This window comes from Chlamydotis macqueenii, chromosome 6 (genome assembly GCF_036417535.1).
Source record: "Chlamydotis macqueenii isolate bChlMac1 chromosome 6, bChlMac1.mat, whole genome shotgun sequence".
NCBI classification, from domain to species: domain Eukaryota; kingdom Metazoa; phylum Chordata; class Aves; order Otidiformes; family Otididae; genus Chlamydotis; species Chlamydotis macqueenii.
Window position 1 is genome coordinate 44,181,408 of NC_141561.1, and position 18,386 is coordinate 44,199,793.

The 18,386-nt window shown below is 56.5% G+C and overlaps 1 protein-coding gene across 1 annotated transcript in view; it reads left to right on the forward strand.

The window, feature by feature from the left end:
* LOC147600350 (axonemal central pair apparatus protein HYDIN-like) overlaps positions 1-12,563 on the forward strand; it is a 37,282-nt gene extending 24,719 nt beyond the window's left edge. Inside the window, exons 25-38 of the mRNA XM_086751240.1 lie at positions 6-147; positions 1,410-1,560; positions 2,323-2,736; positions 2,869-3,096; positions 3,579-3,791; positions 4,063-4,265; positions 4,443-4,625; positions 4,872-4,991; positions 5,363-5,522; positions 5,628-5,804; positions 5,932-6,126; positions 7,054-7,161; positions 7,500-7,904; positions 12,531-12,563. Coding sequence (XP_086607366.1) covers positions 6-147; positions 1,410-1,560; positions 2,323-2,736; positions 2,869-3,096; positions 3,579-3,791; positions 4,063-4,265; positions 4,443-4,625; positions 4,872-4,991; positions 5,363-5,522; positions 5,628-5,804; positions 5,932-6,126; positions 7,054-7,161; positions 7,500-7,904; positions 12,531-12,563 — 2,732 coding nt within the window. The remainder of the gene's footprint in view (positions 1-5; positions 148-1,409; positions 1,561-2,322; positions 2,737-2,868; positions 3,097-3,578; positions 3,792-4,062; positions 4,266-4,442; positions 4,626-4,871; positions 4,992-5,362; positions 5,523-5,627; positions 5,805-5,931; positions 6,127-7,053; positions 7,162-7,499; positions 7,905-12,530) is intronic.
* Positions 12,564-18,386: the final 5,823 nt, after the last annotated feature.

Consider the following 18,386-nt stretch of genomic DNA (forward strand, 5'->3'; position numbering starts at 1 on the left):
TGAAGAACGGGAGCGGGAAGAAGCTGCCAGGAGGGAGGAAGCACGTCTCTGGGAGATGGATGAGGAGGAGTACGATGCCCTCATGGAGGAAGAGAAAACTCAATTTAATCAGAGGCTCCTACAAGCCCGGCGTGAGAGGAGGAGGAGGTCTGTAAGCCTTCCATGGACAACTCCCCAGGACAGTGTCCCTCAGGGCCTTCCCTGCTCCAGAGACCTTGGTTGAGCTAAGAGGGCTTTCAGAGCAAACGCCAAAAGTGTCTATTCCAAGCCGCACAAGGATGGCCAGTTCCACCTCCCTGGCTCCCGACAGGGGAGGGACTTTGCGCTGGGAGAGAAGAGAACATCTTCTCTCCGATTCAGCAGTGAGCCCTCTGGCGTAGACGCTGGCTGCAGGCAGCTGGGCTCTGTGCTTGCCTTGCCGCTGCACCCACAAGTGTCTCTGAGTTAATGCTGTGGATGGCCATCTTCTTCATCCCCCTTCCTCACCAAACCAGAGGGGCTGTGGTGTGGGCTGGTGTGAGGTGCAGCTGTGCTGCCTTGGTGTAGAGAACAGTCCTGCTGTAGGTGAAGCCCGTGCAACGCTGATCTCCCAGGGTTTTCCTGACTGAGCGCCGCCAGCCATAGAAGCTGGTGTCTCTTCGGCTCCCCTTCGCCTGCAGCAGCAGGGGAGCCTGGGAGAAGCTGTGATCCAGCAAAGCAGCCCTGTCCAGGAGGATGCACAGGGGAAGTGTCAAACTGGGAGGGGGACCTGCTTCAAGTGAGCATGCGTTTCAGCTTTTCTGTCAGCACAGGCCCCAGTTTGTTGCTCTGGGAGGAGATGGCTAGGGCTGCTTCCAATGTTGATTTCCAGGAGAGACGGCACAAGTTTCCCGTGGTGACGGCTGGGTTCCAGCAGGAAGCCTGGTTGATGAGAGCCTGTTTTGCAGGAGGGGAGTTACCTTTGCTTTCTGACTGATGTGAGTGTCCTCAGTAAGGAGCAGGCTATGCCCAGGGAGAAGGGCTGGATAAGCCTCGTAGGTGTTGGCGCAGGGATAAGGAGGCGTTAGTGATTTGTGAGCTGGTTGAAACTGGGAGAGCAAGAGAGGGCTTCTGGCATCAGTGCGCAGAGATGGTGGATCCGTCCTTGGCAGTGTGCTGGAGGGGTCCAGGTGGACCTGATTGGAGAAGCAGCACAATTTAGACTTTAGGACAGCAAAGCCTAGATTTGGCTGGCCCTGGAGGACCCCTCTCACCTTGCCGCCCTTTGGATGTTCCCAGGCTCCCCAGGTTGAGGGAAGTCCATGGCGATGGCCTAAGAGTTCTGTCTGGCCTCAGGGTCAATGAATGGCGTGCAGGGCCAGCTGGGATTGCAGCGAGCCCACATTTCTGGTGGTGACTCACAGGGCTGTTTTCTGTTTGGCTTCCTGAAGGGCGATGGAGCAGCCTGACGAAAAGCACCGTCAGGAGCTGGAACCCCTGAAGGAGGAACAAGAGCTGGAGAATTCCAAGAGGAGTAGGAGCGAGCTTGGAAAAGACCAAGTTAACGCTTCAGGGAAGAAAATGCAGCCTGGAGTCAGACAGGTGGGTGGCTGTGTTTGTAGAGATGAGTAAAAGCCCTGGGGAGCTTCTTCCCACGGAGCTGTACCATTCCCCGAGAAGCCAGCAGCCACACGCGGCGCTGGGCCCAGGAATGGGCCTGAGTGAGTAACACGTGGGGTTGTGCTGGGAAACAAGAGCCGGTGTTTGCTCATGCTGCTGCTTCGCCAGGGATGTTTTCCCATGGGTTTGCTGGGGAGCTGCATTTGTGGGATCATGCTGCCTTTGAGTCTTGGCTTCACATAACTCCAGACATTCACTGTGAAGCCCTAGATAGTTTTAGTCCAGCATTTCTCCCCACTCTGCACATGACTTACACCTCTGGGCCATGATCCGTCTGGGATGGGGTGTCTTTTGCTACATGCCTGGCAGGAGATCCCGCCAGGCCTTAGGTATTCAACCAGACTTCCTCAAGTGTCAGCCAGGCACAGGGACGCTCAGCATACCAGAATGGAGCCCAGAGGACTGCACAGGAGTACGGAGGTGTTTTAATTTCCTGGTTTGGTTCGGAGAAGCTTTTCTACTTTTCATCTGGTGGGCAGGACTCCCCATCAGTCTGGCACTGGGGAGTTTGGTTTCAGTTGAGCTACCCTGGGTACCAGCTGTGTTCTGGATTGGGATTTGTGGAGCACCCAGCACAGGTCTCAGGCGAGGCTTGGGGTGCTGTTGCAAAGATCATCACTGCCCTGCAGCATCTGAGTTGGTGCTTTGAAATGCTCACTGCTTTTTCCTGCTCCTCCTGCCCAGAACACGAACGCATCCGCCAGCAACACCAGCATTTCCACCAGCAACCAGTTGGATGCCACCAAAGGGGTAGACAAGAGAGGATCTGTAAAGAAGCACTCAGGCGCTGTTGGGAGTGACAAGGAAGAGAAGAGAAAGCAGAGCAAGGTTTCCCTGATGGATGCCTGCCCAGCCGTGCGTGTGCAACACTCAGACGCAGAACAGGGGGCTCTGAGTGACAGCGAGAACTTGGCCCTGAGGTTTAAGATCTATGAGGCATCGCAGAAGTATGTGGCGCATATCTTGTCATTCTGGGACAGGGTTCAGGGTATCCTGCTGTCCCCTCTGAACCAAGCGGAGGTGCGGCACAAAGCAGAAGCCCGGCGCCAGCCTGCCTTGAGCCACGGGAGCCAGCAAAACAGAGGGAAAGAGCATCAGGTGACACTGGAAAAGGAGTGCAGGAAGAAAGAGCGCCTGGAGGAGTCTGTGAAGAAAGAGCGCATGGAGAAGGAGAGCACCAAGAAAGAGCGCCTGGAGAAAGAGGGTGTGAAGAAAGAGCGCCTGGAGAAGGATTGCTCCAAGAAAGAGCGCGTGGAGAAGAAGCGCACGAAGAAGGAGCGGCTAAAAAATCTGGAGGCTCTTGAGGACTCCGCGTTATCTGAGCTGGAAGGGGAAGGTGCAGAAGGGTCATGCAGAGGCCAGCGTGGCAGGGTGCCCTGCTTGACCATCGAAGCACTGAGCTCAGAAGATGTGACCAGGAAGATCCTGGAGAGCAGCAAGCTGCCAGTGGCAGAGCAGGTAAAGCCCTGTGAAGCTCAGGTGCTGAGCCTGCCATGCTCTGCCCTGGTGCATTGCGTCCCACGGACAAGGGCACAGAGCCTTGTCCAGGCCACTGTTCCACAACGGCTCCGGAGCAGCCCCGTGGCTGGAGAGGTTCTCACCATCCCTCAGACGGGTGCAAAGCGGAAGTGCTCTCTCTTCAAGCATCCTGTCCGTTCAGTTTCCCAGTGTGGAAATCATTCCAGATGGTTCCAGGGCAGGGCAGCTCATGGTCGGTGTTGCCTTCAGCTGAGTCACTCAGAGGAGAGATTTCTCTCTAGGTCTCAGCTGTAGGTCCTGGCACTGCTCTGGAGCCTGCCCACCCCACTGGGCGTAAAAAAGCACTGTACTCCCTAGAAATAATAATTTTAAAAACCCCATTGCCAAAAGCTCAGTGCCTTTAAGGAAGTGGGAGGTTGAAGGTGACGGGAGTATAAAGAGAGTTTTCTCTTCTGCTTTAGATCTTGGATGAGCTGGGACTGGGTCCCTCTGGGCCTCCCATTCCCCCTCCTGCTTTGTACTCCGTGATCCGCTACCCGGAGAAGCGAACGGCCCCTGCAGCAGGAGAAGCCCTCCAGCACTTCCAGCTTGTTGTGCCAGAAGGTGCTGTTGCGGAAGGAGAACAGGCGGCGACTGTAAGTGTCGTGGATGCCCCCGCTGTGCCCGCAGTGAAGGTTTCAGGGCAGGGGCCAGGCTGCATGGGGGCACGGGGGCAGGCGAGATGGAAAAGAATCACTGTGGAAGGGCGGTCAAATCATGACGGGGCCACGTGTCCGCAGGCGTCCCTTCTGTCTGTCCAAAAGAGACAGCTGTGCTGTCTCTCTGCTGAGAAATAGGATGGTTCTTTATCATGAGAGAAAAGAGCCACAGCTTTCTTTCCAGGGTGGGATGTCTCCAGGCAGGTCTGACCTCTCTCTCTCTTCTCTCTCTCCCCTTGCTGTTAAGACCTCCAAGAAACAGGTCACTCCAACAAGGGGGCGGTCGAGGAAGGAGAAAGCTGTGGGTAGCCTGGAGACTCTGAGGAAGAAGCGCAGCTCCAGCCGGGGCAGCAGAGATCTCCAGAGGCCGGACACAGGAGCACCCACATGTCCTCCCAGGTTGGACCAAAGTGATGTGGACACGGTTCCATCCCCAGGGAGACCTGTCAGGCGAGCTGTGAGGCAGGAGGTGACCCCTCTGCTTCGCAGCCATCTCGCCAGACAAGGTCCCTCATCTCCAGCTCTGCAGGCACCCTCGGCCGGTGCCTCCATGGCATGGCAAGTCCACAACCCTCCGTTCCTCATTTGCTTCTTCCCAGTGTTTGAAATCTCCTTTTTAATTGCCAGGCTGAGCAGCTGTCGGTGGATAGTGCCTGCCCACGGTGAGGTGCAACTGAAGGTCCACTTCAGCTCCACGGAACTGGGCCAGTTTGAGCAGACGCTGCATTTTGAGATCCTGGGGACAAAGCGTCTGTACCAGCTGCCCTGCAGGGGCACCTGCCTGTATCCCGCCATCAGCCAGGACCCGCGGTAAGGCTGGCGCGTGGGAGCCCTCACGCATGGCTCCCCCTGAACTCAGAGCCAGGGCTGCCCCTTGTACCCCTGTGACCTTCTGGCTTGGGCACAGCGTGCTGCCTGAGCAGCCCAGCATCTTCCCGTGCTTGGAGCTGGGAACCAGTCCTGGTACCTCAGCCACCCAGAAGGGTTATGGCTTTCTGACCAGGTTTCCTACCTAGGAGCATCTCACAGCTCCTCATTCCCTGTTTCTCTCCCCAGGCTGGTGTTTCCCCACCAGAGGGAGAGCAAGGAGGATGAGGACATCATCTCCAAGAAGTATGTCATGGACACGGGTGTTTTCCACTTTGGACCGCTGCTGTGTGGGAAGCCAAGAGACGGGTACGTGCTCCCAGCCCTGAGTTAGCAGCTGATGCTCACACAGAAGGCGGAAGAAGCCATGTGCCTGGCATACTGTTATTTTTCCAGGTGCCTTTCCACTTAGATTTTGTAAAACGCTCTTTGAGTGCGTGACTGCATCGTCACACCTCTGGCATGCAGGCACCAAGTATAGGGGCAGACATCAAAGCAACGCAAGGATGAACCCATATTCCATGCAATGTGCCCAAAGTGATCCTTTTTCTTAGCCTGCTCGTGGGAACATGGTCTTCCAGTGCAGCCTGCCGCTGCCCGGACACGGTGCTTTCCTCAAGATGTGATCAAGGCTGTGGTCCTGGCATCTCCTCTGCAGCCTTTTCCCCTTTTGTGGACAGGTACAAGGAGCTGCGCTATCCCAGCAACTGCGAGAAGATAACCATCCTGAACGTCAGCCCCTTGGAAGCAGAGGTGCATTTCTCCTTTGAGCGCGATCTCCAGGAGAGCACGTTCCTTTTAGAGCCTCCCAGCATGAGGCTGCAACCGAACGAGAAGCAGGTAGGAGACAGGCAGGTAGGACAGGCAGCGGTGGCAGTGCCCAGGAGCTGTTTCTCTTGCTGACTGAATGCTCTTGTGTGTTTGTTCTTGCGGGGACGGGGCTAGGAGCTGAGCGTTTGGGCGTACCCCACTTCAGCCGGCCTGGTGGAAGACAAGCTCATCTGCTGCGTTCAGGGGAACCCAGAGCCGGTGGTCTTCCGCCTGTGCTGCCAGGGGGTGCAGGTGGAGCTGGGGGTCAGCCCCAAGGAGCTGTCGTTCAACACGCTGCTTCTGCCCAGGTCAGTCACCCCACAGCCCCTCGCCGGGGACGAGAGCTGTCAGCCAGGGCTGCTCCAAGTTCCATTCAACTGCAAGACTAACATGCCCATCAAGCAGCTGGTGCTGAGTGTCTCTTTTTGTCTGCAGGAAGGACAATGAGACCCTGGCCCTGCAAAACCGCACACCGCTGCCCGTGGCCTGGCGGCTCATTGGGCTGGAAGACCTGGGCGAGGACTTCTCGGTGTCAGAAGACAGCGGCATCGTGGGTCCCCACACGGAGTTTGCTGTGCAGCTGCGTTTCAAGGCCACAAAGGCTCTCAGCATTCTGAAGACCATCCAGCTGGAGGTGAGGGGGACTGTGCCCTCCCTGGCAGAGCAGGGCAGAGTGATCAGCCCTGTGCTCTTAGGGATGGAGGCTGCTTGAAGGGTACCCTGCAAAGAGGGCAAAAGGATGAGCTTCCAGAGATTCTTTCCTTCCTGCACTGCTGGGGGGCCGTGCCCTTAGCAGCAAGGGGCTCTTGGGGACGAAGTGACTGCTCGGGTGCCCTGGTAGCTGAGCTCCATGGGGCAAGTATATTGGGAAGTCAGGAAGAGATGGGCCTGACAGGGACAGGGGTGCTACGACCCCAGCTTCTGCTGCCTCCAGCTGGGTTTGCCAGCACACGCGCTGCATCCCCGGGCATCCACGTCACCCCAGAAAACCAGCCGCTGCCTCTGCAGGGCTTACGGCTGGGTTATGAGGCTGCGCCCTGAGCCCGCGCTACAACCACCTTGCTGCTGTGCCAGGTTGAACGCTGTCCTTGGGTTGTCCAGACTTTGGCATGCTCGCTGCACCCGTCCTGGCCTCTGTCTGGGGCTCTTGACAGAGAGCGACAAACTCTCGCCCTGGGAGGCTGTTCCCCATGGTTTCGGGGATGCATTTCAGTGAGGACGCTGGGTGATTGAAGAGGAGAGGGTTGGTTGTCGATGCCCCCTGCTCTGGGACACCTCACGCTTGTGGTGGCTTTAAGATCCCTTTGCTTCCCAGGGTGCTTTAGCAGCCACGCGGCTGCTGGCGGAGAGAAGAGTTGGGCTGACAGGGTTTCTTACTGCGGCAGAACCCCGCTGGGTCAGCCCGGGAGATGAACAGGTTAGGAAAACTTGTGTGCTCACAGCGCTTGTCACGCAGGGGAGGCCATGGGGGAAGCAGCCTGTAGAGACAAGGACTCAGATATTGTCTAGCAAAAGAATGGAGGAGAAGGGGCTAAGCAGTGCTTGTTTCTTGTCACCTCAGGTTTCAGATGCAGAAGACATCTTGGGGGTCGTTCAGACCGAAAACATCAAGATCTCTGCAGAGGCCTGCGAGCCTGCTCTGAGCACCAGCGTTTCTCAAGGTCAGGGGGTGCCCCCGAAACAAAGTAATGCGGGTGCATGGCAGTGCCTTTGCAGATGGGCAACCAAAGCACTTCTCCACTGCTGCCAGAGCTGGGCGCTGAGGTCCCCCAGCGTTTGGGTGCGGGGTTGTCCCTGCTGGGCACGTTTGGGCAGCAGCCCCTATGGCCATTCATCACGAGCACTCCCCAGGGCTGTGGTGTGAGGGGTGGGAGGGTACAGGTGGGTGATGGGCAAGGGAAAGGGACCCCAGCCAGCATGATGGCAGGGGACCAGCGGTTCCTTCCCGAGCTGCTGGCTCTGCTTTGGTGATCAGCCCCTCCACTGTCTCTTCTCTCTCCTCTGCAGAACAACTGGGCCAACTTCCAGTCAGCGAAAACCATCAGCATGGCCCGTGCCAGCCAGAGGAGGTCAGAGAAGAGCATGGAGGTGACCTCCAAGCCCCACCAAGTGTGCAGAGCCAGGGCCGGGCTGCAGCTCTCTATCCGGCTTGGTGGGGAGTCCGGCGTATCCCTCTTCGGCCTCATCCTCCTGCCCAAGGCACAGGGACCCCTCACCATCACAGCCGGCGGCACCACTACCTCCGTCCCCTTCAAAAACCTCTTCCCGCAGCCCCTGGCCTTTCCAGACCCAGTGGAGCACCTGGCCTTCACCATCAGGGGCCCTGAGAGCTGGCGTGCCAGGAAGACTGCCTCCATCACCATCTCCTTGGAGGGCGGCCTGTACGCTGACGAGGCCCCTTTCACCAGCAAGGTGCTGCTCTCCTGCCCGGGGAGGGGCAGGCATCTCCTGGGTCTACCACCTCAGGGGCCTCCCCCCTCCCCAGTGACCTGTGCCCCCTTGGGAGGTCCCTGGACAAAGCTGCCCCTCACCCATAGTCTATTAAAAGAGTTCTCATTGGTGTCTATTCATCTTAATTTAAGCTGGATCCATCAAATTAGTGGTTGTAAAAGTAGAGTATGTTGCAGAGTTGCATTCTAATAGAGAAACAATTTGGGACTTAGCGGCCAGAGATTAATATTGCCCATGTAGAAAATCAGAGCAAAGAAAAACACACCTTGATTTCTGGCAGCTGAGCTGGGTGCGCTGGGATGCAGAATAACACCAAGTCCTTGACTCCCTGGCAGCAAGGGTTGACCGGTAGCGGAAGCCCCAGAGCCCTATTGCTTCCTGTGACCATCCCGAAAAACTGTCTTTTGAGATCTCGTTGATTTATGGTTGCTTTTCAGCATGTTAGTCCTTCATGGTGAAGCGGGGCCAATCCTGGGTGCCTTGCCTTACCGTTCTGGGTGGTATGAAATGGGTTTGTTTGTCAGCACTTGCCCCCTTTTCCCAGTTGAAAACACAGCCTCTCAACATCACTTGTAGCCTTTGCGTGTCGGTCTCTTCAGGGGTTTTTAGCACGTTACTGAGTGAAGACTGAGATCAAATTTCCTTGCCAAAGGCTGGTAATGGTTTTCCCATCTCATTTGTGCAACTATCCCCACGAATGCCGTGCTGATCTCCCGAGTTCCAGTTCTTTGTGCCCTTCAGGCACTGACAGAAGGATCAAACGGAGCCGTTTCTGCCAGCGCTGCGCTCAGCCCGCGGCTGTTCAGTGCTCACTCGTTAGGCAAGAGTTTGGATTGCCATCGAGCCCTCTCTTGTGACTCCTGATGGGAGCAGAGCTGGCTTCAGCTCTTAAGAATGAAATTTGCTAACAGAATGAGCCGGTGGCTGTAGACGCTTATACCCAGCAGGACCTTCAGGAGACATTCAAGCGCAGGAACCCTTTCCACCAGCCAGGAGAGGCCAACAGAACACGCAGCTGACGGGGTGTGCCAGCCGTTCCTTGCTAACAGTCCTTTAGAAAAGGCTTTGGGGCACAGCCACCCCAACAAGCAGTTCACCAGTTGTGTGCCGCCTTTCTTGTGCACACGGGTGTGTTCCTGTTTGCGTGTGTGGAAATCCCCAGGACCGAACAGCTTTTGCTGTGCAGCTCATCCAAGTGCGCTTTTGTTTTGAAGGATATCTGTATTTTTCTGAGTAGATGAAGGGATGTTGTTTTGCCTGGCCATTGCATATTTTCATTTGGCCGGCAAATGAGTGCAGGTTTTACATGTTTCTGTTTCTGGGTTTCTGTACCAAACATGGAACAAACGTGTGAGGCAGAGGAGGGAGAAGTCTGGGGAGGTTTGAGAGTTCATTCTCCGGAGCCACGGCTCCCTCGTCTTGCCGTGAGGGTCCGTCCTTGGTGAGCGACAGCTACAGGGGCACGGGAACAGCCTGTTCAGCGGGAGTGGTGCTGGGTTCCCACCTTCTTGGACGGTCTTTACCGTTGCTGTTTCCTGGTTCAGAGAGAGACTTCAGTTGCAAACGTGGTCCAAGCCGCGCGTGGGAGGCCTGCACGCAGCTCCCTTGGCCTTGTCACCGTGTGTGACAGTCCAGGTCCCCTTGTGCGGTGGCTGTAAGCTCCTTGAACAGCAAGGGCTTTGTCTGGAGGATCTGCAGTTTCTCCTGGCCATGACAGCCACTCTGGTAGGACAAGCCTGTCACACACTGGACTTTTATCTGCTAGCCTGTTATTAATCCTTACCCAAACGTTTTCATTCTCAGCGCTTGCCGTCACGGATTGGTATTCTTCAGAAGAAGCTGTGTGCCTTTTTCCTCAGGGTTGGCTCTGCTGCACTGACAAGGGTTCCAGCTGATGGGCTGTGGCTCGGCTTTCTGATCTATCTTGAGACTGCTTGCTAACGAATTTTGATTGCAATTATTCATGCCAAGTGTTTTTTTCATTGCCTTCCTGCTTTGGAAGCGAGCTCCAGATTCGGGAGCTGGGGGAAACCCTTCTGTGTCCTAGAGTGTGGTGGTTTAGCCCAAGTCACCACACAGCTTCTCACTCACCCTCCCCCTGCCCAGTGGGATGGGGGAGAGAAGCTGGGAAGAAAGGAAGACTTGTGGGTTGAGATAAAAACAGTTTACTGAAATACTAAAAACTACAAGGATAACAGAATATAAGGATATTAATATCTACAAAATATACAAAATGGACAGTGTAGGATTTCTCACCACCCGATGTCCGAATGACCAACACAGCCGAGCAGCGATCACGAAAGGACACCGAGCAGCAAGCAAAGGGGGAGAGCAAGCCAGCAAGGGAGAGGGAACGATGCCAGCAAGCAAGAGAGGTGGAAAGAAGATGGATGCCAAGGGTGCATGCCAGAATGGAATGCCCGAATGGATGCCCCCTCCCATGGGCAACCCCCACTTCTATGCTGAGAATGACGTTCATGGCATGGAATACTCTCTTTGGCCAGCTTGGGCCAGTTATTCTGTCTGTCTTCTGCCCAGCTTCCCACATCTGCACGTTAACGAGACTTTAACGAGACTTGGCAAGCCAGAGAGTGTCCGTCGTCTCCTTCACAACAGCTCCTATCATCAGAGTGTTTTTGCCAACAGTCTTCACAGATTAAATCCAAAGCACACCAGCTACTGAGACGAAAATTAACTCCATCCCTGCTGAAACCAGGACACAGACGTAGGAGATGACGCAAGAAATACTGCTCAGATACCTGAATTTCCTTCCAGCTGGAAGGTCTTTGTTGGGGAAGTCTTTACACTGCAGGCAGTGTTCAGTGAAGCTGATTTTAGAGATGCTCTAGACTGTCCGCATTGGCTGTTGGTGCAAGGAGTTTGGAAGTCTCATTCAAAGGTCTTTGACATGAGGGTTGGGTTGGAAGGGCCTGTGAGAAGGACTGTCAGGTTGCTTTTGGTGGAAATAGCGTTGCATGTGGTTTTACTGAATGACAGGGAAATGGCAATGCTCAGAATTGTATTCAAACTCACAAACAGTTCTATGAAATGTTTGTGTTCCCAATATAACCGTATAAAAACAGCGCCTAAAACATCGGGAATGGCAGGTTAGAAAGGAAAGGGAAAATGTGGATGTCTGCGTTTTGCTGCTACAGACCTTAAAAACGGACTTCTTCAGTCCTTCCAGTCAACTTAGACACTGCCCGCTGGTGATGATAAACCTTATTTGAATTTGGATAGATCCTAAGATGCTAGCCTGCCTGCCCGTTTTTGAGTGTCCATAGTTGGTGTTGAAAGCCAAGCCAAACCACTGAGCACAAAGCAACTCAGCTCTCTCTCTGCCTGAGCAGGTATTGAGCAAATTCTCTCTTCCCGTGCTGTGCCACGTTCTGTTCTGGTTTTGTTTAGTGAGGGGGGACTACGCTGGCAGCTGCTCTAAGAAGCTTCTAGAAGTTTCCCCCTTGTCCAGTGGACTCGGCCGGGCCTAGGGCGGACCTGCTGCTGGCCAGGGCCTAGCCAATTGGTACCAGAATGTTCCGTGATAACGCCTCTGCGATAACGTATTTAAGAAGGGGAAAAAAAAAAAAAAAAAAAAAAAGAGAAGAGAAGATGTGAAGGAGCTGAGCGGGGGCAGGGAGGCGGAGGCACGAGCCCTGCACCCCTCACCCTCTGGCCTCCCGTCGGGCGGCGTCTGGGCCTGACTCGGCCCGGCCCGGCTGCAAGGAGCGGAGAGGAGATGAGATGGGAATGAGATGTGAAGAGACCCTGAGAGGCGTCTGCCTGCCTGTTGTGAAGGATTTCTGTGAGAGGAACGGCTGCAGGTCAAGGCATGGCCGGGGAGCTGCAGCTAGGGCATGAGACTGTTCCAGCCTGCTAAATAAACGCCTCAGGAGGTCAGGATGGGCTTCAGACAGCAAGAAGAGAGTAGGGTCAGTCAGCTCTCCACATCTATATTCTGACGTATTTTATGGAAAACCGGTAAAGGTCAGGGAGATGAGGACAAGAAGGAACGCAGACACTCGCCTGCCCAAAAAAGTAAAAACCAAGGACCGACAACTTCCTCTACTTGTTTGCATGAGGGTCCCAGTTTTAAGCAACCCTGTTACTCTGGCCAGGACAAACAATCCTTCAGGATACACATCCTTGTTAGGTTCAGAAATGTTTGCAGCACGAGGTTCTCAGAGGAGCCAGACAATTCATTCTCTGGGTCCAAGAGGGTCCAAGCACTTGCTCTACATTTTTAGGGCTTTCTCTGCACAAGAAGGTCTGTTCTGGGGGCAAGCTGCTTCAGGTCTCTACCAGAAGAGAGACAAGGACAACTCCCAGGTGCCTGAGCCCTTCTCTGGCAGCAGAGACAGGGAACTGCAGCAAGAGCGACTCCAGGGATGCCTGGATCAAGAAAGAATCGGCTGACGATGCCACAGAATTGGAGTTGCTTTGCAGAACAAGCAGAGTGTGGGCGCGCATTCAGATGCACAACTGCAAGAATTCCTCTTGTGATGCCGTACTTTGCGCCCCAGCCTCTCTGCTTGGATGGCACGGGCCAGCTGTCGCATTTTTGTGACAGCTCCCATCGTGTCCGCACAGTACCGGCACCAGTTCAACCACAGCTGTGAATAGCAGTTGCCCCACTGGGGCAGAGAGGGACAGGGTCACAAAACCTCAAAAGTGCCAAAACCAGCCCCATCCCCACTGCCAGGGCAGGAGGGAGCAGCACACAAAGGTGGGCATGGCCAGGCCACGGGTGCTGGCCCCATCCCTTCCCCTTGGACAGAAAATTCACCTCCCCGCAAAAATCACACTTGGGGTGGGAAATGGTGGGGATGGGAGACTGTTGGAGTAGGAAACCGTGACAGGGCTGAGAAGTCATGGCTGGGTTGGGAATCCATTGTGGGGATGGGAAATGAGCACTGGGGACAGGAAATCATCAGCGGGACAGGAAATCCTTGAGCTGGGGAGTTGCTGTGGTAGGAAAAGTCAAACCCTGGCAAGGCTGGCTGAAGCAGGTGCTGGCGCAGTGTTCGCCATAGGGATGCAGGCTGGTTGTCCCCCAGAAACCTGACTCTGACCAGCTGCCATGGCAGGTACAGCAGCAGGCTCCAGCTCCTCCTGGGGCTCCTGCCCTCCAGGTAACCCCCTGTCGGACCCACCTGCCAACAGCTCACCCCATCGCCCCGCTTTGCTTCCCCCACAGAGAAGCTCCCTCTCCAGCTGTCGATGCCGCCCAAGGTGCCCGGTGTGAGCTTCATGGTTCCGGGCGTGCCGCCGCCGGTCCCCGCCTGTGTGCTGCCCTCTGTTCCAGAGCTGCCGGGGTCCTGTAAGCCTGCCCAGGTCCACCCCGTCACCTACCAGGTGCCACAGGCCAGCGTCTGGCACGGGGTGCCAGGGCCCCTGGGGGCCGCGGGGAAGTTGCAGCAGCTCCCCGAAAGCTGGCAGCTCCCTCCCGTGGTGCAGCTCCCCTCCATGCCTGCTTCCTGTCCCCGTGCCCATGGCTGGGAACAGCAGGTGGTGAGGGGGACACTGGTGTCCCACCAGCCGACGGGGCTGGGGCTGTGGGCTGTGGTGCAGGGGGAGCCCCTCTACCCCACAGGCTCCTGCCCGCTGCATATCGCTGCCTGCCACGGGCCCCCGCCACCCTGCCGCCCTGCAGCTCAGCATTGGGTGCAGGGCCCCCCTGCGCTCCGCACCCTGCCCGGCAGCACCCAGAAGCCATCACAGGCCTCCAGCGAGGACGGGGAGACCACCAAGAACAGCGTCCCTGCCACCAGCCCACGCCAGCCTGTCCTCGCTCTGCCCACTGGCAGAACCACAGCAAAGCCCCAGGGTGAGCTTTGCGGGGTGACGGAGCCTGCAGGCGGGTGGCCAAGCCGAGGAAAGCTTGCATCGCCCCGCGGCTGGCTCGGCTGTGTTTGCTTTTCCTGCAGCACTGAGCACGCTGGAAGTTCCGGGCAAGCCTGCTCATGTGCCCGAGAAGGGGCCAGCCGCTCTCACTCAGCCCTTTCTGGAGCAGCCAGTGCACGCCACCAGCAACAACACGCTCAGCCGACCCCACGCTGCGCACCCTGAGGACACTGTCCCCAGTGTCCCCGACAGCCCCAGCTTGGCCGCTTTCCTCCACGAGCTCCCAGACCTCTCCCAGTACGGGGCGGAGGGCGGCTGCCATCAAGAAGGAGTGGTGCTGGCAGGCCTGGGGGACAGCAAGGACACCATCCCTCATGTCCCCGACTTTACCGCCTTCCTCAAGGAGCTCCCCGACCTCTCCAAGTATGTGGCTGAGTGCAGCTGCCCACAGGAGCAAGTGGCACTGGCAGGGCTGGGGGACAGCCAGGGCACCGTCCCTCACGTCCTGCTTTTCCCCAACAGCCTCGCCAGCACTGCTTTCCTTCCTGAGCACCACAACTTCTCGGGGGACGTGGTGGTTGGCGACTGCCCCCAGGACCAAGCTGTTGAGACGCAGCGAGCGGACGGCCAGGACACCGCCTTGACTGCCAATGTCACCAGCTTGACTGCCGAGGCCCTCGCTGAGCTCCTCGACCTCTCTGAGTACGTGGCGGAGGGCAGCTGCCTCAAGGAGTGAGTGGGGGCAGCGGGGCTGGGGAATGCTGAGGACGCTGTCCCCGATGTTGCCAGTGTCCCCCGCTTGACCACCTCCCTCAACAAGCTCCCCCACCTCTTGGAGCGCAGGGCAGAAGGTGGCTGCAACAAGGAGCAAGTGGTGGCGGCGATGCTGACTGCGGGATACAGGGCCAGGCGGGTGGGAGGTGCCTGCGAGCACCAGGGGGCGGACCTAGGGATCACAGGGTCAGGGGGCGGTCGGGTGTACGAGTAGCGGGGGGTATATAAGGCTTTGTGATGCAGCAGTAAATTGGCATTCAGAGCTAGACACCATGTGTCCGTCTCTTGTGTACCTGCGTAGGGAGTTGTGCAGACGGACAGGCACCTAAGCCGTGCTGCCGATCGAGAGGTGACAATTGGTGACCCCGACGTGATAAGGCAGGCCTGCATTGGTGAGGGAGGCGCGCAGTAAGGCATCTCTGTTTCAGCTGCTCGATATGGCTTTGATGGAGCAAGTGGTGAGTATGCTGAAAGGCGTGGGGCAGCAGGTGGAGAGCCCTGTGCATAAGAAGGACCTGGACCCGCTCTTCCGTTGGATGGTGCGGACAGGTATAGCGGCCGCTCCTTCTCACTGTGTGAGTAAGGGGGCCCTCGAACAAACAGCAGAGGAACTATTCCAGAGAGCCTGTGTTGGGAACAAAGAGGCTCTCTCCGGTCTTCCGCCGGCATTAGGCTCCCTCTGGGCCATGCTGGAGAAAGCAAAAGACTGCAGGGGTGCGTGGCAGGCGGCATGTGCTTTGCTGCGGCCTGAGGCTTGGAACCGCCCAGGAATGTCCCTTCCCACCCCTCTAACAAAGGACCAGCAGGAGCCGTGCCCAAAGGGGTTAGTGGGTCCGGGCGCCAGGCACCGCTCCCCAGCACCCACTCGGTTGCAGGACGACCGAGCGAGAAGGTGGGCAATGGACAAGGGTGCGGGGAGGGACAGGGTGGGGGAACAAATTGTGAGAAGGTTTGCGTCCCAGCTAAAGTCGTGGAGGGAAAAGAAAATGGCGGCGGGGAAGAAGATGGCGGGAGGGGAGCCGGAGAGCCGTTACTGGAGCCATTTACAGTGCCGCTCCACACGCTCCCCTCTGGCCCTTCAGCGCCGTCTGAGTGTCAGATGTGGGGAAGAGAGGGTGGTGGTGCGTACTGGGGTTTGGGAAGAGGGGGATTGGTCCGGATTCCTGAGGCGCCTCTAGAGGGCACCGGCTCCGGAGCCAAGGGGACGAGTCCCCTCTTCAGTGCCCCCGCCATATGGGGTACCGATAGCAGGGCGAGAGGATAAGGCGCTGCTCCCAGAGCGAGCAAGGGAAGAAATACAGGAGAAAGAGGGAAGAGAGAAAAGGCTTGAGGAAAAGGTAGAGGAGTTACGAGAAGAAATGAAGCGCTTGGTGTGCAAAGAGGGGGCACCGAATAAGGACAGGAAGCGAGCAGCAGCAGAACGCTGGACGATCACCGCACGGGAGTGCGTGCTTGCTGATTGCACGCTGCAGCCTGAGGAGGGGCCAGCGCGAACGGCATATCCAGTGCTGATCCAACCAGGGGGAAACCGTGCTTGGAATCCGCTTGATTACAAGCTTTTAATGCAGTTGCGGAAAGCTGTGACAGAAGGGCGTATCATGGGACCCTCTGCACAACTGCTGTTGGACACCATCGCCATGGGCGGCCCATTAATATTTGATTGGCGACAATGCGCTCGTGCTTGCCTTACTCCTGCTCAAGTCCCCATCTGGGAGCAGATGCTGCGAGAGGAAGGGGAAAAGCTGCTATTGCAGGCGAGAGATGAGCCAGACCATCCCATTTATGGGGCCCACATAGATATGTTGCTAGGCACGGGACCCTGGCTCGCTCCGCAAGATCAAGTTGAGTTGCCACTTCCTGTGCTGATTGCTGCAGCTGGGCTCGGGCGACAAGCCTTTGAGCGTATGAATCCTGTGCTCTCAGGGACACCGAGTTATCTCCATATAAGACAAGGCTCAAATGAGACTTTCGGCCACTTCGCAGACAGAGTGCAAACTGCAATAGCAGGGTCCTCTTTCCCAGCAGCTGCACAGGAAGTGCTAGTGCGAGACTGCTTGCGTACAAACTGCTTAGCGGCGTACACGCAAGCTCTTGCAGCGCTCCTGGCTACGGCTAGTGTGAGGGATATCATCCAGCGAGGGTGCGAATTTGGTCGCACGTAGGAAACAGCACCACTAGCTGAGGCCTTGCAAGCTTTTGCAGCGCAGTTGACTGGCTCCAGCGGGGGGGGGTACTTGTTTTAATTGTGGAAAAGCAGGTCACCGAGTAAAGGAGTGCCCAAAGAAGAAAGGACGAGGAAACATCGTTTGCTGGGTGTGTGGAGGCCCTCATCGAGCACGAGAGTGTCCGCAGAGGTTCCGAGGTGATCAGGGAAATGGGGGGGCCGGACGGAACAAGGGGTCGCCTGCCCGGCAAAACGCCTGGACCCCACAAGCAGCCGCATGGACGGGCCCGTGGGCGGGGCCCGAACCCGAGCAAGAATAGCAACAAAGGCAGCCCAGGTGGGGGGTGGCTCCTCTACACTAGGGCCCCTCACCAATCAAGTTGAGGCCAGGGCATGGGTGGCGGGACATACGGCTCTTGAACAGGGGTATGAAATACCACCACAAAAAACCGATGGACAGAGGGTGGCAGTTACATCCCTGCATACAGAGACTCAAGAGAAAAAACCCTTACCCTTGATTGCACTGACATTTGACATGACTACTCGACCCAAGGTACAGGTTCAGGTTTCTCTGGTAGGTTCACGACACCACAAACCTGCTCAAGCTACGATCACCTTCTTGGTAGACACTGGGGCTGACGTGACTACCATCTCAACTACTGACTGGCCCCGAGATGGGCCTTTGGACACGGGATCAGTAACGGTGGGGGGCGTGGGAGGAAAATCCGTGGCTCATCATAGTGCTCTGCCCCTCACCCTGCGGTGGGAGGATGGCGGGGTGTCACGCACCTCCGGCCCATTGCGTCCTTATGTTCTGAGCATACCGATCACCCTTTTGGGCAAGGACGCCATGGTCGGTGCTGGCACTGTCATACATCTTGGTCCTCCGCAGGGTTTTCGTGGGGGCCGCTGGGGACATCCCTTGTTGGCGTCTGCAATGGCGATCGGATGACCCTCTGTGGATTCCTCAGTGGCCTCTACCCCAAGAAAAATTGACTGCCCTATGGGACCTTGTACAAAGAGAAGTGCAGCAGGGGCATTTAATACCATCAACTAGCTCCTGGAACAGCCCGGTATTCGTCATAAAAAAGAAATCTGGTAAGTGGCGACTTCTCCACGACTTGAGAGGGGTCAATGCCACCATGGAGGCAATGGGGGCGTTGCAACCAGGCTTACCTCTTCCATCAATGTTACCCCAAGATTGGCAATGTCTTGTGATTGACCTGAAAGACTGTTTTTTCAGCATTCCTCTACATCCGGAAGAGATGAAGCGGTTTGCCATGACCATTCCTGCCGTGAACAACCAGACGCCGGCTCAGCGCTTCGAATGGGTGGTGCTGCCACAAGGCATGAAAAATTCCCCAACTATTTGTCAAATGTTTGTACATGCTGCTTTGCAGCCGGTGAGAGAGCGTTATCCTGATGTGGTTATCATCCATTATATGGATGACCTCCTCTTCGCAAGTGCCTGTCTGCCTCCGGCCCTGTTGACCACAATCAGACAGGTTTTGGCCCGTTTTGGCCTTGCAATAGGAGAAGAAAAGACGCAGACAGTGCCACCGTTTAAATATTTGGGTACTGAGCTCTCTCCCCGCATAGTAAAACCACAAAAGCTCTTAGTACCTACAACGACTGTGACCTCCCTCCATCAGCTACAAACACTG